This window comes from Prionailurus bengalensis, chromosome D2 (assembly GCF_016509475.1).
Source record: "Prionailurus bengalensis isolate Pbe53 chromosome D2, Fcat_Pben_1.1_paternal_pri, whole genome shotgun sequence".
Lineage (NCBI taxonomy): Eukaryota > Metazoa > Chordata > Mammalia > Carnivora > Felidae > Prionailurus > Prionailurus bengalensis.
The window spans coordinates 11,090,396-11,109,919 of NC_057351.1; the positions used below are offsets into that span (position 1 = coordinate 11,090,396).

Below are 19,524 nucleotides of genomic sequence, written 5' to 3' on the forward strand. Positions count from 1 at the left end.
AAGAAGGCTCCAGGCTTGAGCTGTCAGTGCAGAGCCCGACGTGGGGCTTGAACTCATGAACTCACGAACCGTGAGATCATGACCTGAGCCGAAGTCAGATGCTTAACTGACTGAGCCAACCAGTCTCCCCAATAGCTTTCTTAAATATGTATAAACTCTGGAAAAACAATTCTAGGACTTTATATATCACTTAAAATTTCATTACCTTAAGTTTTGTCTTCTGTTGAGTGATAATTTGTACTTATTTAATATTTCATGGAGATATTGAGGGAAATATTAAGTTCATTATATAGTACATATTACATATGTATATTACATATGTTATACATTATAAATATTGTGGTGTTACACAATGTGAGTACATGTCCATAGCCATATGGTTTGAGAGTATCCTAGCTACATCTCATCAGGTATAGTGACAGATCGCATGACACTGGAGAAGTTATTAATGATTGAGGGTCACATAAGTAAGCAAACAAGGAAATTAAAAGGATATTACGTTAGGTGATATCTGTATGTGACTTAACTGGTCAAGGCAGGGATGAAAGATCACCAGATAAGATAAAATAGAAATCAAAGAAAAATCTTTGTCATTGTTATGCTAAGATGTTCTGCAAAACATTTACGTGACAAAGTTCCTGAGATGACACAGGCCATTTTATGATTTTATGTGTACTGTAAAAATGTGAGATCTGCCACATCAGGTAAAGGTTGCCATGAAAGCCCAGTGACAGATCACACTGTTGGGTTCACACTGAACTCCCTCACTCTGGTGTCATTTTGCCGAATGGACCTCATGAGACACAGGGACAATGTCCCTCTATTGCAAATATCTTACCTAGGCCAGAAGATTCCTTACACAAAAACGTAACCCACTGATGGATAATTTTTCGAATACTATCAATTTGAGAATTGTTAAACAAAGGTAATGAATACAGAAATCAAACACATAGTAAACTTTGTAGTTTAAAATAGGACACAACTGAAAAATGATATAAAACCACTATTCTCACACAGTTTTAATATCGATGCCATAGCTCTTATCTAAATATATTTATTGCTGATCTTGGAGAAAATTAACTCAAAAATATCTCTAATAAAAGGAAAGTTGAAGCAAGTAACCAAAAAAATTCAAATATTAAACTAGTGAAAGCATCTCAAACATGTTGTTATGAGCAGTAATAAAAAAATGATACACAGAACATGAAATCAGGTAACTCCTGAAATTTTTGTCAGAATGACTTAAAATTAAGTGTATAATCCTATTTATCTGTATAAATATAGAAATATTTTGGGGCACCTGGGGGGCTCAGTCAGTTAAGCATCTGACTCTTGATTTTGGCTCAGGTCATGATCTAATGGTTGTGAGATCGAGGACTGCTTTGGGCTCTACACTGACAGCATGGAGCCTGCTTGGAATTCTCTCTCTCTCCCTCTCTCTCTGCCTCACCCCTGCTTGCACACGCACATACTCTCTCTCAAGATAAATCAATAAAATTTTTAAAAAAGAAATATTTTGAGAAAAGACAATGAAACAAAGGCCGTGATATCTCAAAATATATTACCTATATATTGGAACAAAAATTACAAGCTTGGAAATTTGCTTATTAGGTATAAGCACTCCTGAATCATATATTATTTATAATGAGTAAGCTGAACACACATGTTTTTGGCCCACCCATAGCTAACAAATTAACACATACCACCTTTGAAATGTTTTTACATGGTTAAGGCAAATACCATGGAATCCATGCTGAATCTAACCTGCTCAAGATGAAAAAGCACATTTGCTATATCTAATACTCTCTCTACGGTCTTCTCTGGATCTGATGTATCTTCAGTCCTGTTTGGTAAATCTTTGTAAAGAGCCATTTGCCATCTGATAGCAGGATCCTCCAACTGCATGAAAAAGGAAAAAAGTTTCAAAAATACAAGGTTACGATGTAAGGAAGGGAAGACCTACTTTACTGGGTGTAGCCCAGTGTCAAAACACCATGAAGAGATCAACACAGAGAAAGACCTTGTATTCATGAAATTTACCATCCAGTGGGGAAGACAGAAATTAAATAAGTGCAGTTGCGAGGAGAGCTACTCAAGAGAAAGATAAGGTATCGTGAGCTTGGACCTAACCTGCTGGTGGCTGTTAAGATTCCCCTGAACAAGTGAAGTTTTACCTAGAATGTAAGGATGAACAAGTGAAGTTTTACCTAGAATGTAAGGATATGATCAAGGCAAGGAAGTAGACAAAGTGATCTTTCTCTTCCCCTTTCACGGTCAAATACTGAAAGATTTACATACTTACTTTTACAGGCAATGATACAGGATCTCATTTATCTATAAATACAGGGAATCTGCAACTGAGTTTAGTCTCATTGATACAAAGATATCAAATATAAAACAATGGAGGAATATAAAATCATATTCTTATAATAAAGGAGTCTTTTTAAAATTGTCAAATTTCCTGAGTGGGAGATACAACTGAATTCTGTATGTTTTTGAGAAAGATTATCATAAAATCGTAGAAATTGACAAATATAAACATCTTTATAGGGAAAAGATCACATTACTTCAAAAAAAGAATATAGAATAACTACATTATTGAAAATAGGCAAAGTCATCCCTGTATGTTTCTCTTCCCCTTTCAAGTCTCCATGAAAACTGGGGGACTGAGGGTAATGAAGCAGAAGTAAATGGACAAATCTAAAACTTCACAACTCCCAGCCCAAGAAAGCATAGTTTGACATGTGAAAAATAACTCATCTAGGGGCAAACACAGGATTTTATACACTGAATGGCTTGTAGACACCATCTGTCCTTTGATAAAACAAAATGTTTTTCCTCCACATACTTTTTTCATTTGAGGACTGTGCCTGGTGCTTCCAGACAGAAATACACATTTTTTACTTATATTTGGTAAAATAAGCAGCATCTTTATTCTTTCTCATATAAAGTTACTTCTTTTGGCCCCAGGATGACCCATCCTACAATTTCAAGACAGTACATTCAAGAAGGTGCTAGGAATAAAAGAATTCATCTTCTGTAAGTCTGTGTGTCTCCATAATATATGTGCCTGACTCTTCACAAAACAAGTATAGACTGAAAAATCAAAAAGAATATGCATTCATTACTGCTTTATTTTCAGGTCTCATTCAGTTGGAAGTGAAATGCTGATCATAAATGTGTTTCCTTCTCTGCTCTCCTCTCTCGTTCTGACTCCCCAAGACACAACATAAATTGCCCTCAGTGCTACTATAAAAAACTTCTAGAATATAATTGGATTTCCTTCTGCTTCTTCAAGACATCCTTTTTTATTTATTTCCTGAGAAGAGCATAGAACCTTCGTTTAGAGGTACTGAACATCTCCTGTCTCTACCCAGTAATGGTTGTCCTAGACCATGTTTCTCAAAGTGTGGTGTTGAGTCCAGGGGATCCTGAGACCTTTGCATGGACTACAGGATCTCCTCAAACACCCATATATGAAGCATAAACCCTTCCCTTGAGGTTCAGGCAGAGGCTTTATTAGTACATTTTAAAATGCTCATAATCGTTTTGCAATCTGAGAAGAGACTGAACTCTAAAAGGCATTCATCTCCCATTCTGGCCAAGTTATTACTAAATAATACGAGTACCTACACATCAAAGTGCACACGAAATGGGCTCTAAATCAGTGTCTGTGCCTTGTGAATACTGGAAAGGTATGTCTCACCTTTATCATATTGTGCTCGTAAGTGTTAAAAGAAGAATACGGTTTTGATCTTGGAAAGAAACATTTTAATACCCAGAAAAGCAAACGTTATGCTGTGGTCACTATTTGTTGACATTTGGATACTGTCATAATTGAAAAAATTTCCCAGAAGGGACACCAGAATAGAAGCAAATAGGCTGAATCAAAATAACAAATTGCTAGACTTGTTACGTTGCATAACAGGTTCTGTAAACAAATGAACAATTTATCCCCTAGTATGAAAAATTTCCAAATAATTGTACTACAAAGTAGTACAAAAAGTACTTCTAGCAATTTTTTTTACCCACATTTATGTTTTCCTTTACCTCCCTAGGTAAATTCTTTATTCATCTATTTCTATTACAGCAAGTCTTAATATCTCCTATGTACTAATGACTTCTAATGACATATATTTAATTTCTGGGCACTAGATGAAAAAGTTCAAATTCTTATGGACACCTATCTCCATGTCCCAAAAGTCCTCAAACTCAGCTAATGAAGGAAATTTCCAACCTTTATTTCAAATGGTGACATATTTTTTTTCAAAGTCTAAAAATCTTTGGTGATCTACGTTGACTTTTGAGAGTAAATAAAATACATTACTTATCTTGAGAGTCTTTAATACCAAGAGTTTTGCAAGTAGAATAAAGACTGATTAAAATAATATATTTTCACTATTTGAATTGCTAAAGTGACATTACTTGTGATACTATTCTAAAGAGAGATTCACTAAATTCATAAATACTATGTACTTAAATTTGGCTTACCTTGCCTTGTAAATGAATATTACTGCGGATTATATCTCGTACTTCATCCTCAGTGTCTTTCTGTCAAGAAATAAATGTTACCTAAAAGAAGTCTTACCATTAATGCATCAACTGTCAAAAGTCAATAGAAGTAACTCCAGCCTCTTTTGAAATAGTGTATGTCTGCCCAAACCTACGTATAGGGTTTCAAAACACACCACAAATGCGGGGGGTTCTTTTTCAGACTATTTCTTGATACTGCTGTGAACCGGAAACAAGGTACCAGCTTACATCGACTCTACAGGAAGTGTCTTAAGACTCACTGGAATGGAATTTCTGGTTCACAAAAAGTGGGGGCAGAGGTGTGCTCCCTTGTGATCAAACAGGGGTATATCTCCATCATTCTCTGAACTCTCCAGAAAGTAATTTTGGCATTTAATACTACCCCCCTCTGATCCAGTAACAACAAGGAAATACCCTGAGAATCAAATACTAGAATGACCACCACCAGAATTGCATCTGTGCAGCCCATGGTGACACAATGTCCCCTCAATTTGCTTATCTCAGGGTATCCAATTCTGGATATTCAGAGAGGTGCTTCCGCATGGGAATGGGGGTAAAAGAAAATGTCCTCCCATTTACATAAATATAAAATAATGATCCCGCTGTATATTCTTGAAAAAGTGCGTCTAGGTAGCCACCAAGAGAAAAAACAGAGGTCATAAAGAAATCTTGAGAACTGAAATGTTGATGCTTGCCAAGTCGAAGAGTCAACTTGGTTGACTTAGAAAGTCAACACCTTATCTAACCATGGTAAGCACAGTCCATGATGCTTCTCACACTGAAAAATTATCCCTCCTAAATTTGAATACATTTTTCATAACAAATTTTATATAGGAGTTCATATGAAATCCATTTTTTTCTCCGCTACCAGCAACTTGTTTGCATCTTTTCTACTGGGTTTCAGAATATTCCCTGGAGGTGATCAACATAATTTAGAAATAAAAATAGCGCCCCCCCCCCCAAAAAAATGGGCAGTCTTTGCATACACAGAAAAACTGCTTACTAAAACAGCTAATGGAAATGAAATCCTGACACAGACCAGTAAGAAAAAGGGAGTCTAAACATTTGAGTCTGGAGGTCAAGTGATCATTACCACCGGTATGAACAGGAAAGTTACCATACTAAATCGGTTTTTGGCCAGAGCAATGAGCTCCTGGTCCCCAGGGGCACAGATGTTCAACCCAATGGGCAGTAACCGCTTCAGAGCTGCCACAATGAGAGAGGTCTGCGTGGAGTACCGATCTCCTTTGCGCTTCATCTTCTTCCTTTCCTGATCAGAGACAGCGGCCTGGGGAACAAAGACAAGTTTTGGAGTCGGTGACTGCTTTTCCCACACTCAGAACTAGGAGCCTTGGGGCGCCTGTATGGCTCAGTCTGTTAAGGGTCTGACCTCTACTCGGGCCATGATCTCACAGTTTGTGGGTTCGAGCCCCGCATCAGGCTCTGCGCTGACAGCTGGGAGCCTGGAGCCTGCTTTGGATTCTGTGTCTTCCTCTCTCTCTGCCCCTCCCTGCTCATGCTCTGTCTCTGTCTCTCTCAAAAATAAATAAACGTTAAACAAAATTAAAAAAAAAATTGGAGGCTCTTCTAACGTGATAGTGGTTCCAACTTCCTTTTTTCTTTGGTCCCTATTTCTGAGAATACTTTTCCTCTCTCCTTCTTAGCATCTCTTGCTAATTTTAAGTCCTACTCTCCTATTCCCAGGTCATTACAATTCACTGGTGTGCTTTCTACATGCTTTTAGAAGGAAAATGCAAATTGTGATTTTAGAGAAGCAGATGGATATATGAAAAGTCCATAGTAATTTCTGATATTATATGTTTAATAGTTTTCAATGCTTAAGAGGAAAAATTTAAGAATATATGGTTTAATGAAAGACCTAAACGTAAGACAGGAAGCCATCAAAATCCTCAAGGAGAAAGCAGACATAAACCTCTTTGACCTTGGCTGCAGCAACTTCTTACTTGACACATCTCCAGAGGCAAGGGAAATTAAGGCAAAAATGAACTATTGGGACCTCATCAAAATAAAAACTTCTGCACAGCGAAAGAAACAATCAGCAGAACTAAAAGTCAACTGATGGAATAGGAGAAGATATTTGCAAACAACATATCAGATAAAGGGTTAGTATCCAAAATCTATCAAGAACTTATCAAACTCAACACCCAAAAAACAAATAATCCAGTGAAGAAATGGGCAAAAGACATGAATAGACACTTCTCGAAAGAAGACATCCAGATGGCTAACAGACACATGAAAAAATGCTCAACATCACTCATCATCAGGCAAATACAAATCAAAACCACAAGGAGATACCACCTTACACCTGTCAGAATGGCTAACACTAACAACTCAGGTAACAACAGATGTTGGTGAGGATGCGGAGAAAGAGGATCTCTTTTGCACTGTTGGTGGGAATGCAAACTGGTACAGCTGCTCTGGGAAACAGTACGGAGGTTCCTCAAAAAACTAAAAATAGAACTACTCTACCACCCAGCAATTGTACTACTAGGCATTTATCCAAGGGATACAAGTATGCTGTTTCAAAGGGACACATGCATCCCCTTGTTTATAGAAGCACTATCAACAATAGGCAAAGTATGTAAAGAGCCCAAATGTCTATTGATGGATGAATGGATAAAGAAGATGTGGTATATATATTCAATGGAATATTACCCAGCAATCAAAAAGAATGAAATCTTGCCATTTGCAAGTACATGGATGGAACCAGAGGGTATTATGCTAAGCGAAATTAGAGAAAGACAAATATCATATGACTTCACTCATATGAGGACTTTAAGACAGAGAACAAATGTACACAAGGGAAGGGAAGCAAAAATAATATAAAAACAGGGAGGGGGACAAAACGTAAGAGACTGTTAAATATGGAGAACAGAGGGTTACTGGAGGGTTTGTGGAAGGGGGGGATGGGCTAAATGGGTAAGGGGCATTAAGGAATCTACTGAAATCATTGTTGCACTATATGCTAACTTGGATATAAATTTTAAAAATAAGTTAAAATTAAAAAAAAGAAATCTAACCAAAAAATAAATAATAAAAATGATTTTAGGGGTGCCTGGGTGGCTCAGTCAGCTAAGCACCTGATTTTGGCTCAGGTCATGATCTCGTAGTTCGTGGGTTTGAGCCCCACGATGGGCTCTGTGAGGACAGCTCAGAGCCTGGAGCCTGCTTCGGATTCTGTGTCTTCCTCTCTCTCTGCCCCTTCCTTGTTTGTGCTCTGTCTCTCTCTGTCTCAACAATTAATAAATGTTAAAAAAAATTTTTTTTTCAACGTTTATTTATTTTTGGGACAGAGAGAGACAGAGCATGAACAGGTGAGGGGCAGAGAGAGAGGGAGACACAGAATCGGAAACAGGCTCCAGGCTCCGAGCCATCAGCCCAGAGCCCGATGCGGGGCTCGAACTCACGGACCGCGAGATCGTGACCTGGCTGAAGTCGGACGCTTAACCGACTGCGCCACCCAGGCGCCCCCAAAAAAATTTTTTTTTAAGTAAATAAAAATAAAAAAGAATCCCAAGAAACTCCAGTCGGTGCCCATCCCCCATCTCTATCCCCTAGGACCTTCCTGGAACTCATGGGTCATGCCAAAGGCTGGGGGCAGGGCAGGAGAGCTGGGGGCAATCCCTCTGTGCCCAAGAAGGCCGTCACTGCAGGATGAATTGAAATCCATGCAATCCCACGTGGCCTTCAGAAGAACCTCCTCCTATGGATCCAAACCAGCTAGAGATGTTCCTGTCACTCCTCTCAAGCCACCTTGTCTGTCTGTTCAGTTTAACTGCCGATGCCTCTCAGGCAGTGGGTTTGTTCAAACTGAAGCTCAAGAGAATTATAACGTATAGGGTCATATTTAACAAGTAAGGAAGACTCATACATAGAATCTGATGAATAAACTCCTATCTTATTGTTAAAAAAAAAGGAATATATAGCTTATTTTTGTTTGATAGGTGCTTGGTTTGAAATATACACATGCTCTCACTCTCACACACATGAACACAGTGTATATAAGACTATTATAAAATATATTAGCCTTTTATGCAGTCTTCAAACACGTCTCCCTAGAGCATTAACCCCTCTCTAGTGCAAACAGATGTAATATACTAACTTGTATAACATAAATATTCAGGATTATATCTCTGGACGGCCTGTTCACATCTGAGTAGTGCCATGCTACCTCAGGGTTCTTTTGGGCTTTTGTTGAACTTTATGTTCATGTGTCAGGGTCACTTTCAATGCCGAATCTAATTTTCACTGGGTAGTAAGTGTCATGCTTTCTATTAACAGGGCATATGCTAATGTCAAAACGAAAATAATTGTCCCATATCCACTGCTTTGTGCTTGTTAAATTTCTTTGTAGCAATAACACTGCAGATATCTTCATGACAGTGACATACTGTAATAGTTTCGGTCTACTGAGAAAAAAAACAGAAGAGAACTTAACATACAAACAATATGCTTTCCCTATGTTGCTATCACAACATGCTGTTAAAAGAATTTTTTCACATTATGTAGTAAAATAATTGAGTCATCATGAAGTAATGGTGCCTTATATATTGTTAATTATATTATATGATATATTTACTATGACACATATTATACAGAGAGTATATGTTGATATATCAAACCTATAATATTTGAACCACAGCAATAAGAATTGTATTCAGTTTCCAACGAAATGGACTTACTGCATGGACCCTGTTCTTATCTGTACCAATTCATAAGAGATTATTTTCAGTAAATTTGGTGGGAAAAAAACCCCTATGAATAATTATTTGTGCTATTAAATTAACTCATAAAAATAATGGATCAGTGGTTTTAAATGAGCTCTTTGCTCATTTAAAAATGAAGGAAATGTAACCACAGTGATAAAAATAATTATCCAAATGAGGAACCAACATCCTAAAAATTAAACAAATTGATACAAATGATTGCAAACATATTTCTATCCAATTCTGGTAATTTAGCTTCAGCAAAACAATATCATACAATACATTAATGTCTAAATTTTGTTGGTGTTATGGTTTTCTTGACCCTAACTTGTAAAGATTTTTGGTTTTATGGTTGTATAAGCACAAGGGGCTTATACCTGGTTTGATATTTATAAATATTCAAGTGACCCTACAATAAGACTAATTGAAATCAACACTAAGGGCAATTATAAACTGCTCCATTTTGAGAAACACTTAGATAAATGAACTCCTCCTTATGCTCAAATAATAATCTTGCATTGTATACCACAGGAAATCTATAAACTGAAAAGAGAAATCAACACATCTTTGAACACTTCCAGTGATGATATAGTCCACTTCCACTATAAAGAAATGAAATCTACAATCAAATATGCTTATGTATGACTATATCAATCGGGTTTTTTTTTTAATTTTTTTGATGTTTATTTATTTTTGAGACAGAGAGAGACAGAGCATGAGCAGGGGAGGGGCAGAGAGAGAGGGAGACACAGAATCTGAAGCAGGCTCCAGACTCTGAGCTGTCAGTACAGAGTCCGATGCGGGGCTCGAACATGTCAACCACGAGATCATGACCTGAGCTGAAGTCGGACGCTCAACTGACTGAGCCACCCAGGCACCCCTATCAATTGGGTTTGTTTGTTTGTTTGTTTGTTTGTTTGTTGGCTGTTTTCTCACCAGACTATGAGCTCCATCAGGGCAGGGGCCAAACTTGGTCTGCTCCTTTCTATTCATTCATTCATTCACTCTTCATTATTTACTCATTATTTATTTTAAAGAGTTTTTTTAATGTTTTTTTAAATTTATTTTTGAGAGAGAAAGAGAGTATGAGCAGGGGAGGGGCAGAGACAGACAGAAACACAGAATCTGAAGCAGGCTCCAGGCTCTGGGCTGTCAGCACAGAGCCCAACACGGGGCTTGAACCATGAGATCATGACCTGAGCCGAAGTCGGCCACTTAACTAACTGAGCCACCCAGGAGTCCCAAAAGAGTTTTTTTTAAGTTTATTTATTTTGAGAGAGTGAGAGAGAATGTAAGCAGAGGAGGGGCAGAGAGAAAGGGAGAGAGAGAATCCCAAGCAGACTCTGGACTGCTTTTTTGCAACAACACGGATGAACCCTGAGGGCATTATGCTAAGTAGATAAGTTAGAGAAAGACAAATACCATATGATACCACCTATATGTGGAATCTGAAAAAGCCAAACTGATAAAAACAGAGAGGAGAGTGGTGGTTACCAGGGGCCGGGAGGTGGGGACAACAGGGACATGCTAATCAGAGTGGACACATCTCCCATTATAAGATAAATATAAGTTCTGGGGATCCAACATACAGCAGAGTGATTGTAGCTAATGATCCTGTGTTGTCTACTTGAAAGTTTCTAAGAGAGTAGATCTTAAGTGTCCTCACCACAGGAACAAATGGTAATTATATGACATGATGTTAACCAATGCTACGGTGATAATCAGGTTGCAATACAGAAGTGCATCAAGTCAATCTGTTGTTGATTTGTTCACCTGACACTGCACACTGTTATATGCCAACTGTATGTTAATAAAGCTGGAAAAGATAGTGAGCCTAGCTTTAAATAAATAAGGCCAGGTGCTACATTTCAACAGGAACTGAAATCTTAAGAAAAAATAGGACAGAATTCTATAACGCAATAGGTAAAACCCACTATTTTTTTCTCACATCAACAAACTAACAAGAGTTTGTAATAGATGCTTTCTTTAAAAAAAAATTATAATCTTTATTTATTTTTGAGAGAGAGAGACAGAGTGTGAGCGGGAGAGGGGCAGAGAGAGAGGGAGACACAGAATCCAAAGCAGGCTCCAGGCTCTGAGCTGTCAGCACAGAGCCCGACGCAGGGCTTGAACGCAGGAACTGTGAGATCACGACTTGAGCTGAAGTCAGCTGCTCAACCAACTGAGACACCCAGACCCATGGATGCTTTCTGTATACGAGTTTTTTTGGTGTTTTTGTTTCTTAAGGTTATTTATTTATTTTGAGAGACAAAGGGAGCACAAGTGGGGGAGGGAGCAGAAGAGAGAGAGAGAGAGAGAGAGAGAGAGAGAGAGAGAGAGAGAGAATATCCCACCCTGGCTCCACTGCCAGCACAGAGCGCAACATGGGGCTCGAACTCACCAACCACGAGATTAGGACCTGAGCCAAAGTCAGACGCTGAACCGACCGAGCCACCCAGGCGCCCCTGCATATGTTTTTAAAACAAGTCATGCCATTAAAAACTTCAGCAATGCTGGCATTACAATGACGCAACATTGGTACCAATGCAACAGTGAGTCTGGAAAATCAACAGTAAAATAAGACACCTACACATGCCCAGGTTAAGGACCAAATTTCAAACTTTTTAAAGTCAAATCTTAGTTTATCCATATTAATTAAGTAGCCACCATGCACCAAGCGCTGCATTGAGCTTTCAAGTTACCATGTGAATAAAATATGTTCCCCGCCCCTGCAGAATGTTGGGTCTTAAAGAAGTCACAGGGGCTACGGCCCAGAGTGCTCAGGGCCAGGCTGTCACCGAGGGCTAAGAGTAAGAGAAGGGGGCAGGAGGAGACCGGCTTCACCGGAGGGGAGCATTCACCACCCTACACGTTAACAACTGGGTGAAGTACACTAATATGCACTTGCTGTAGACAACACCACTTCCCAAGCTTCAGACAAAGGCACAGCAGGGCTTCCGTGTCCCACACAGGTGGTCACCCCCTCCTTAGAGCATTACGGCCAATTTCATATGCACTGGCCTCTCTGTGCCTGACGGGCTACACACATTTTAATTCAAAATGAGGTCCTCAATCCCAGATTACCACAATCCAAATTGGTCTGCTGGCTTCAATCATATTTCCATATTTTATCTATAATTACCCGCTTTCTATATTATCTTCTAATTTTAGAAATGGTACTCCAGGGGTGTGTTGGTGGTTCAGTTGGTTGAGCATCTGACTCTTGATTTGGGCTGTGGTCATGATCTCATAGTTCATGGTTTGACCTTGCATCAGGCTCTATGCTGGTGCTGCAGAGCCTGCTTGGGGTTCCCCCCCCCCCTCTCTCTCTCTCTCTCTCTCTGTGTCCTACTCTCTCTCTCTCTCTTCTCTCAAAATAAATAAACTTAAAAAAAAAAAAAGAAATGGTACTCCATACAAATAGCAATCATTCCTGTTTGGATGTCTGCTTGAAGACTGATACATAACAATATGTTGTTTGGTTTGTGTTTGGGTCTGAATCTCCATTCAAAAGAGTTTCTTTCTCCTTCTGCACTCCAGGGGAGTGGATCTATGGGCCATGGTGATGTCTCAGGCAGACAGTTTGAGGCTTTGTCAGAGGAATCCCTGAAGCCTTCTGGATCCTTCTGTTCCCAGCTCTGCATGGGGGAACATGTCTCTGTCCATTTCAGCTTCAGATGTAAGACCTACGGCTACCTTCCTGTTACCCATTCCTGGCACTAGACCTGAACAGCGCAGCTTTTGGGAAAGATGTTACTCATCCCTTTGCTACATCCTGCTTTTGGGCCCTTCCTGCCATATGGGGTTAGCAGAGCACCTCAATGATATGATGGAAGTAGAATTATGATGCTACTTTGGCCAACACAGTGACTCTCAAATCTGTGCAAACGCTGAAACACAAAGACATCATGATTCTTTTGGCGAAACAATCATGTCTTAAACCAGCCTGGGTGGCTTACTTGGTTAAGCGTCTGACTCTTGATCTCAGTTCAGGTCATGATCTCATGGTTTGTGAGATCAAGACCCGCATAGGGCTCTGAGCTGACAGCGTGGAGCCTGCTTGGGATTTTCTCTCTCCTTCTCTCTCTGCCCCAACCCTGCTCATGCACACACATGCATGCACTCTCTCTCTCTCTCAAAATTAATAAATACACATTTAAAAAAGAAACTAGAAACATTACTTCTAGGAAAAATGTTTATGGTATGTATGTGATACAAAAGCTCAAGCACACATATAGACAAAAACGACGAGACGTAAGAACAAGAAGGGAAAGCATGATCACTCATTTCTAAGTACTTCATCAATATTGCTGTCATTTGTTATATATCTTGTTTCACAGCGTTAGCAGTCATATGGTAAAAAGACTGAAAGGCTTGAGAAAACTTAGGGGGTGGGGTGCGGGCATTAAGATGCTTCTATCCATTTTTGCATTTTTTTCCCCTGCAAATGGGAGTAAATGTTACTCTTCGTCAGTGTGTACAGATGCCCCAGTGTGGCTTATAGGATGTGCAGCACACTGAGCGTATGCTTTGAGAATCACTGGACTACAATGAGGAAAAGGAGGGAAGAAGATGTCTTTGTAAGGGTGTGCAGACCTCTGATCTTACGACTTTTCGTTTATCTCAAGTTTCATGATACACCACAATCACCGTCATCCTCCCAAACTTAACACTGACTCCTTGGGCCCTCTCTCTATGCCTTTGTTAACAGCGTCCTATATCGACAACATGCTGTCAAAGCAGAGAAATTCACTAATGGTTTTCAGCTCAAAACATCCGTGAGACATGTGCTTTTAGCACAGCATCTCCTGACAGAGCATCAGCTCACCCTCCAGGCTTGCTGACAGTCCAGAGGGGAGAAAAGTTCTCATCTTTTACGTGTGTGGCAAGAGCACGGTCACGCAAATAGCCTACTGTAGTTGGGGACAGACATTGCAGGCATGCAAAGCTTCAGTTACCCTTAGCTTTTAGTTCCTCTGTAATCGTGACAAATGCATGCGTTTAAAACCCTAAAAAAGACTAGGAGCGTTGAGGGATGCTATTCAATCGTCCCAGTGATCACCAACAAAGCAGGTGACAGGCACGAGTCACTCCTAGGGTTCAGGGGAACAGGTGTCCCTGCCAAGGAAACGCCACCCCATAACTTACGGAGTTAGAGACTGATTTCCTTGGCCAGACTCACACTATGCTGCATCTCTGGCCATCTGGCAGCATACTTTCAGTGTTACATACTCTCTGTGTCTGTAATCTGTTCATTTTCTTATTTAGTGGTAATTCAAATAACAAAGGCATGGATCTTTAAGTGTTTGGAGAGGTCCTCCCCTCCCTAACATGAGTGACACAGAAGACAAAAATTTAGAGGCATCCCCCCATATCTCCTATGTGAGAACCTGGAATCCATCCATGTGGTTCTCTTTTTTTTTTTTTTTTTTTAACGTTTATTTATTTTTGAGACAGAGAGAGACAGAGGATGAACAGGGGAGGGGCAGAGAGAGAGGGAGACACAGAATCCGAAGCAGGCTCCAGGCTCTGAGCTGTCAGCCCAGAGCCCGACGCGGGGCTCGAACTCACGGACCGTGAGATCATGACCTGAGCCGAAGTCGGATGCTTAACCGACCAAGCCACCCAGGCGCCCCATCCATGTGGTTCTTAAACAATGTGGCTAATTATTCTGATGTCCGTGTGTGTGTGTGTGTGTGTGTGTGTGTGTGTGTGCAGGTGGGTGGGTGAGTATGTTAAGCATGCCTTTTCATTCTGAGACTTTGATGTCTTGGGGTCTTGATGATCCTTGATCGCCCCTCCCAAAGCTAGTCATTTCCTACAGATAATAAATGACTTTCCTGCAAGCATGCCTTTCATAGATTGACCGACCAACCCAGAGTCCTATATTCCCCAACCGCCTCCTTTACCTGGGCCTCCATCCACTTGCCCTAATCGCCCCAGGGCTATGTACCCCAACTAGGGACACTCCTTACACCCCAGAGACCACTGAAATTATGCAAACTAGCCAACTCTGCTTTGCCCGTCCAGTCCCACAAAAACCGTAATACAGGTTCCTGCCCACCTTTTCCCCTTGTTCCCTCTGCCACAAGACCAACAGTGCTTTGCCACATGTCCCCCCCATATGACACGCCTTCTGTTTCTAGGAAACTGTGAGTAAAAACCTCTTCCTTCATGAAAGTCATTTCTGGGTCTGTCTAACCATACCTACTCACATCCTAGGTTTCCTTAAAACTGTGTGTATGCATATGTGTTTAATCGGTAAATAATATTACAAAATCTATAAAATCTCAGTTATACATCCTCAAAAGATCTAAAAGAAAATCAGCAAATGAAAGTTACATTCAGACATCTTCTAGAACAGTACAACGCATTATACTAATACCTTCGACATCTTTGACTTGGTGTCCGTAATAAGGAAAGACATATTGTTGATTTCATTCTGTACCACAAAGTTCTGCTCTTCTCTTTTGAAATTCTGAGAAGGTGCAAAGAAATTTTCAGTTAAAACCACACAGATAAGAAGCCCATGTAATCAAGAGGTTACACAGGACCCAAAAGTCTTTACAAAGAGAAGTAGTAATTTGATACAGATTTAATAAGAAAGGGAGCAAATATTTGTTATGTATATAATGAGAGTGCTTGGCGTGGGGCAACAATTCTGGGAACTAGATACAAATATGTAATGTTTCAAAGGCGGGAACACTAAGATCCAGAATATTTTAAGCACCAAAGTCACACACCTACCAAGGGATAGAATCAGTACTCAAATCCCAATGTAGCTGGCAAGAGGCACAGATTGCTTCTTGGAAGAAACACGGGGCATGCACAACTATGATGTGGCTTTCCATTCTGCCAGATATTTTATCTACTTTTTCAAATACTATTGACGTTATTTTATTCATGTTCAATTCAGGAGTGTGAGAACACAGTCAAAGTCAACTGTTTGAGGAGTGGTAGTGAAGAAAGCAAACACAAAATGAAAGTAGAAATAATCAGAGGTTTAAAACAGAAATTAACAATCTAAGCACATGCCTTCTTCCTCTTTTTTTTTTTTTAATGTTTATTTATTTTTGAGAGAGAGAGAAAGAGACAGACCACAAGCGGGGGTGGGACAGAGAAACAGGGAGACACAGAATCCGAAGCAGGCTCCAGGCTCTGAGTTGTCAACACAGAGCCCAACGCGGGGCTCAAACCCACGAAATGTGAGATCATGACCTGAGCTGAAATCGGAAGCTTAACCCACTGAGCCACCCAGATGCCTCAGCTTCTTCCTCTTTTGGATGAGCAAAACTCAAATAAAACAATTTCCTAGTAAGCATCCAAAATGTTAACAATTGATGAGTAATAACATATTTTGTGTGAAGGACAGTGAAAAGACCAAGCTTCGACTTTCCTTCGGCTCACGTTAACCTTCTAATCTTACTATTCATAACAACATGGTTGCTCATGAGTTTCATCTTTAAATTATTTGGGTAAGAATATATATGACACACACTAACAGATTTGTGTTTTAAATATACCCATGAGATTCAAAGGGTGCCTGGGTGGCTCAGTCAGTTAAGCATCCGACTTCAGCCCAGGTCATGATCTCGTGACTCGTGAGTTCGAGCCCGGCATTGGGCTCTGTGCTGACAGTTTGAAGCCTAGAGCTGTTTCGGATTCTGTGTCTCCCTTTCTCTCTGCCCCAACCCCGCTCATGCTCTGTCTCTCTCTCTCTCTCAAAAATAAATACATATTAAAAAAAAAATTTTAATAAAGAAAAAAATCCCATGAGATTCAAAAGTACATATTCAGATTTTTTTCTTACTCTTGAAATTACCATTAGACATTCATCTAAAAATCTACTGATGATGATAAATACTCCTCCAAATACTTGTTCCAAAATTATGTCTTGCATATAAATTTAAAGAAGCCTTTTTTTGGTATTTTGGTGATTAATGAAGTTGAAGAGTCTCAGTTCTTCAAGGGAAAATATGCAGGTTTTAGTTTTCTTAAGTGATTCAGTCCTGGGCTCTGGATTTCAAATATTCCTTGAAAAGCACCCTGAACCATCTAATGCACCCCTCAACATGAGTTACATAGGATGAGAAATCATTTGCTTTTTATCTAGAGGAACATAAAGACCTAAATGAATTTTAGGCACCACAGAAAATGAAAGTCAATGTGAAATACAAAAGCATATATTAAAAAGGCCATTATTTCATATATTATTTCAGTGTGCTTATATTTTTTGATGTATGTTTTTACATACATTTTGATATCAAGTTTGACAGACTCCTCAGAGGCAGGCAACAAATATTATGCATTATTCTAGACATGAAGTGGGAAATTTTTATTTTTTTAAAAATATGACATTTCCAAAATAACGGGATTTGGATAACAATCTGACGAAATAAACAAGGAAGTTTTCTCAAAGAATGGAACTGAGGTTGAGGATTTCCTTTCTTGGAGTCTCACATTTACAAAGTGCCACAGATTCATAACTGAGACAAAAATTCTAAGATTTTGAAATAATCTGGGACAATAATAAATGTTCACTTAACCCATTTTCTGCGAGTTATTCAAAATAATTATAGAATGCTCTCGAGTTCTTATTATTAAAACCTTTTTCAGGGGCGCCTGGGTGGCGCAGTCGGTTAAGCATCCGACTTCAGCCAGGTCACGATCTCACGGTCCGTGGGTTCGAGCCCCGCGTCGGGCTCTGGGCTGATGGCTCGGAGCCTGGAGCCTGTTTCCGATTCTGTGTCTCCCTCTCTCTCTGCCCCTCCCCCGTTCATGCTCTGTCTCTCTCTGTCCCAAAAATAAATAAACGTTGAAAAAAAAAATTAAAAAAAAAAAAAAAAAAAAAAACCTTTTTCAGACTGAAAAACATATAGTTCCACTTGCAGCATACAAAATAGTGAAAATATTCACTAAAGATGTACTTTATAATTTCTTTTCAACAGGATTCCGAGCAGGGACTGTATTTTATTCTAACGTGTACGTGAAACTAAACTCCTGTAGAAACAAGAGTGTGTGAAACAAATGTAAAGAAGTAGTATCTTTAACAAGTAAACAAATGTATCTTGTGAGTGAAAAACACAAGTCCATCCTAGCATTTCTCAAACTAGGCATCACGCGTGCTCCTGGGGGCTCAGCAAAACACCTACAGGAGGGAAGCCTAGAGGAGAAAATGCCACGTCCCTGTGTCCCCGTTACCCTAAGATTTAGAGGCAAACAGAAAAAAGCATTTATGGAGTGCAACTAAAAACCCCTCAGTAATTTTTTTTTAATACAAATTACCAAACTCCAAATGAAGGTTTATAGTGCTTCAAACTACCACGGGGAATGTGTCCTGTCTCCACACCAGTTAAGGGATACCTAGGAGGCTAGCTTGAGAAACACCGTCACAGGCATTTACTAAAGGGACTGGAAAATTAGTTGAAAACTTGAAAGCCCTGGGGCGCCTGGGTGGCTCAGTCGGTTGAGCGTCCAACTTCGGCTCAGGTCACGATCTCGCGGTCTGTGAGTTCGAGTGAGCCCCACGTCGGGCTCTGTGCGGACAGCTCAGAGCCTGGAGCCTGCTTCGGATTCTGTATCTCCCTCTCTCTCTCTGCCCCTCCCTAGCTTGTACTCTGTCTACCCCTCTCTCAAAAATAAACAAACATTAAAAAAAAAAAGAAAACAAACAAACAAAAAAGAAAACTTGAAAGTCCTTAAAATAAACCAAACCGGAAGCAATATTTTTCTACTTACGTGGGATTTTGACCAGTAGATGAACACTTCGGCCACCATGCGGAAAAGGTCCTCTGCTTCTGGGTTAGGTTCTTTTAGCCACTTTGCCCTGGATCACATATAAATAAAGTGGTGTCTCAGTTATTCCTTCCACTTGATTTTCTTTTTTTAAATCACCCACTCAGGGGCGCCTGAGGGGCTTAGCTGGTTACCCATCCGACCCTTGATTTTGGCTCAACTAATGATCTCATTACTTGAGCCACATTGCTCCCCCACATTGGTCTCTGAGCTGGGATTCTCTTTCTCCCTCCCCTACTCATGCTGTTTTCTCTCTCTCGCTCTCACAATAAATAAACTTAAAAAAAAAAATCACCCGTTAAGTTAAATTTCAAACCAAGCAAACTAAGGGCAAGTGTGCTGTCCACAGAGGCCCTAGCTGGCCACTTGAGTACATCTGTTTTACACTTAAAGCAATTTAAACACTGTAACTATCAAACTGCTAACTTTTGCAGAAGGCAGACTACTAATGAGATCCCCCTTTGTCATC

The 19,524-nt window shown here is 39.8% G+C and overlaps 1 protein-coding gene across 11 annotated transcripts in view; it reads right to left on the reverse strand.

The window, feature by feature from the left end:
• The window catches only part of RYR2 (ryanodine receptor 2), a 756,924-nt gene that overhangs the window by 110,902 nt on the left and 626,498 nt on the right, over positions 1-19,524 (reverse strand). For all 11 annotated transcript variants that reach the window (XM_043596215.1, XM_043596214.1, XM_043596207.1 and 8 more), the window contains 5 exons: positions 18,999-19,086; positions 15,646-15,738; positions 5,651-5,821; positions 4,492-4,551; positions 1,765-1,899 (listed from right to left, as the gene is read on the reverse strand). In XM_043596215.1, coding sequence (XP_043452150.1) covers positions 1,765-1,899; positions 4,492-4,551; positions 5,651-5,821; positions 15,646-15,738; positions 18,999-19,086 — 547 coding nt within the window. The remainder of the gene's footprint in view (positions 1-1,764; positions 1,900-4,491; positions 4,552-5,650; positions 5,822-15,645; positions 15,739-18,998; positions 19,087-19,524) is intronic.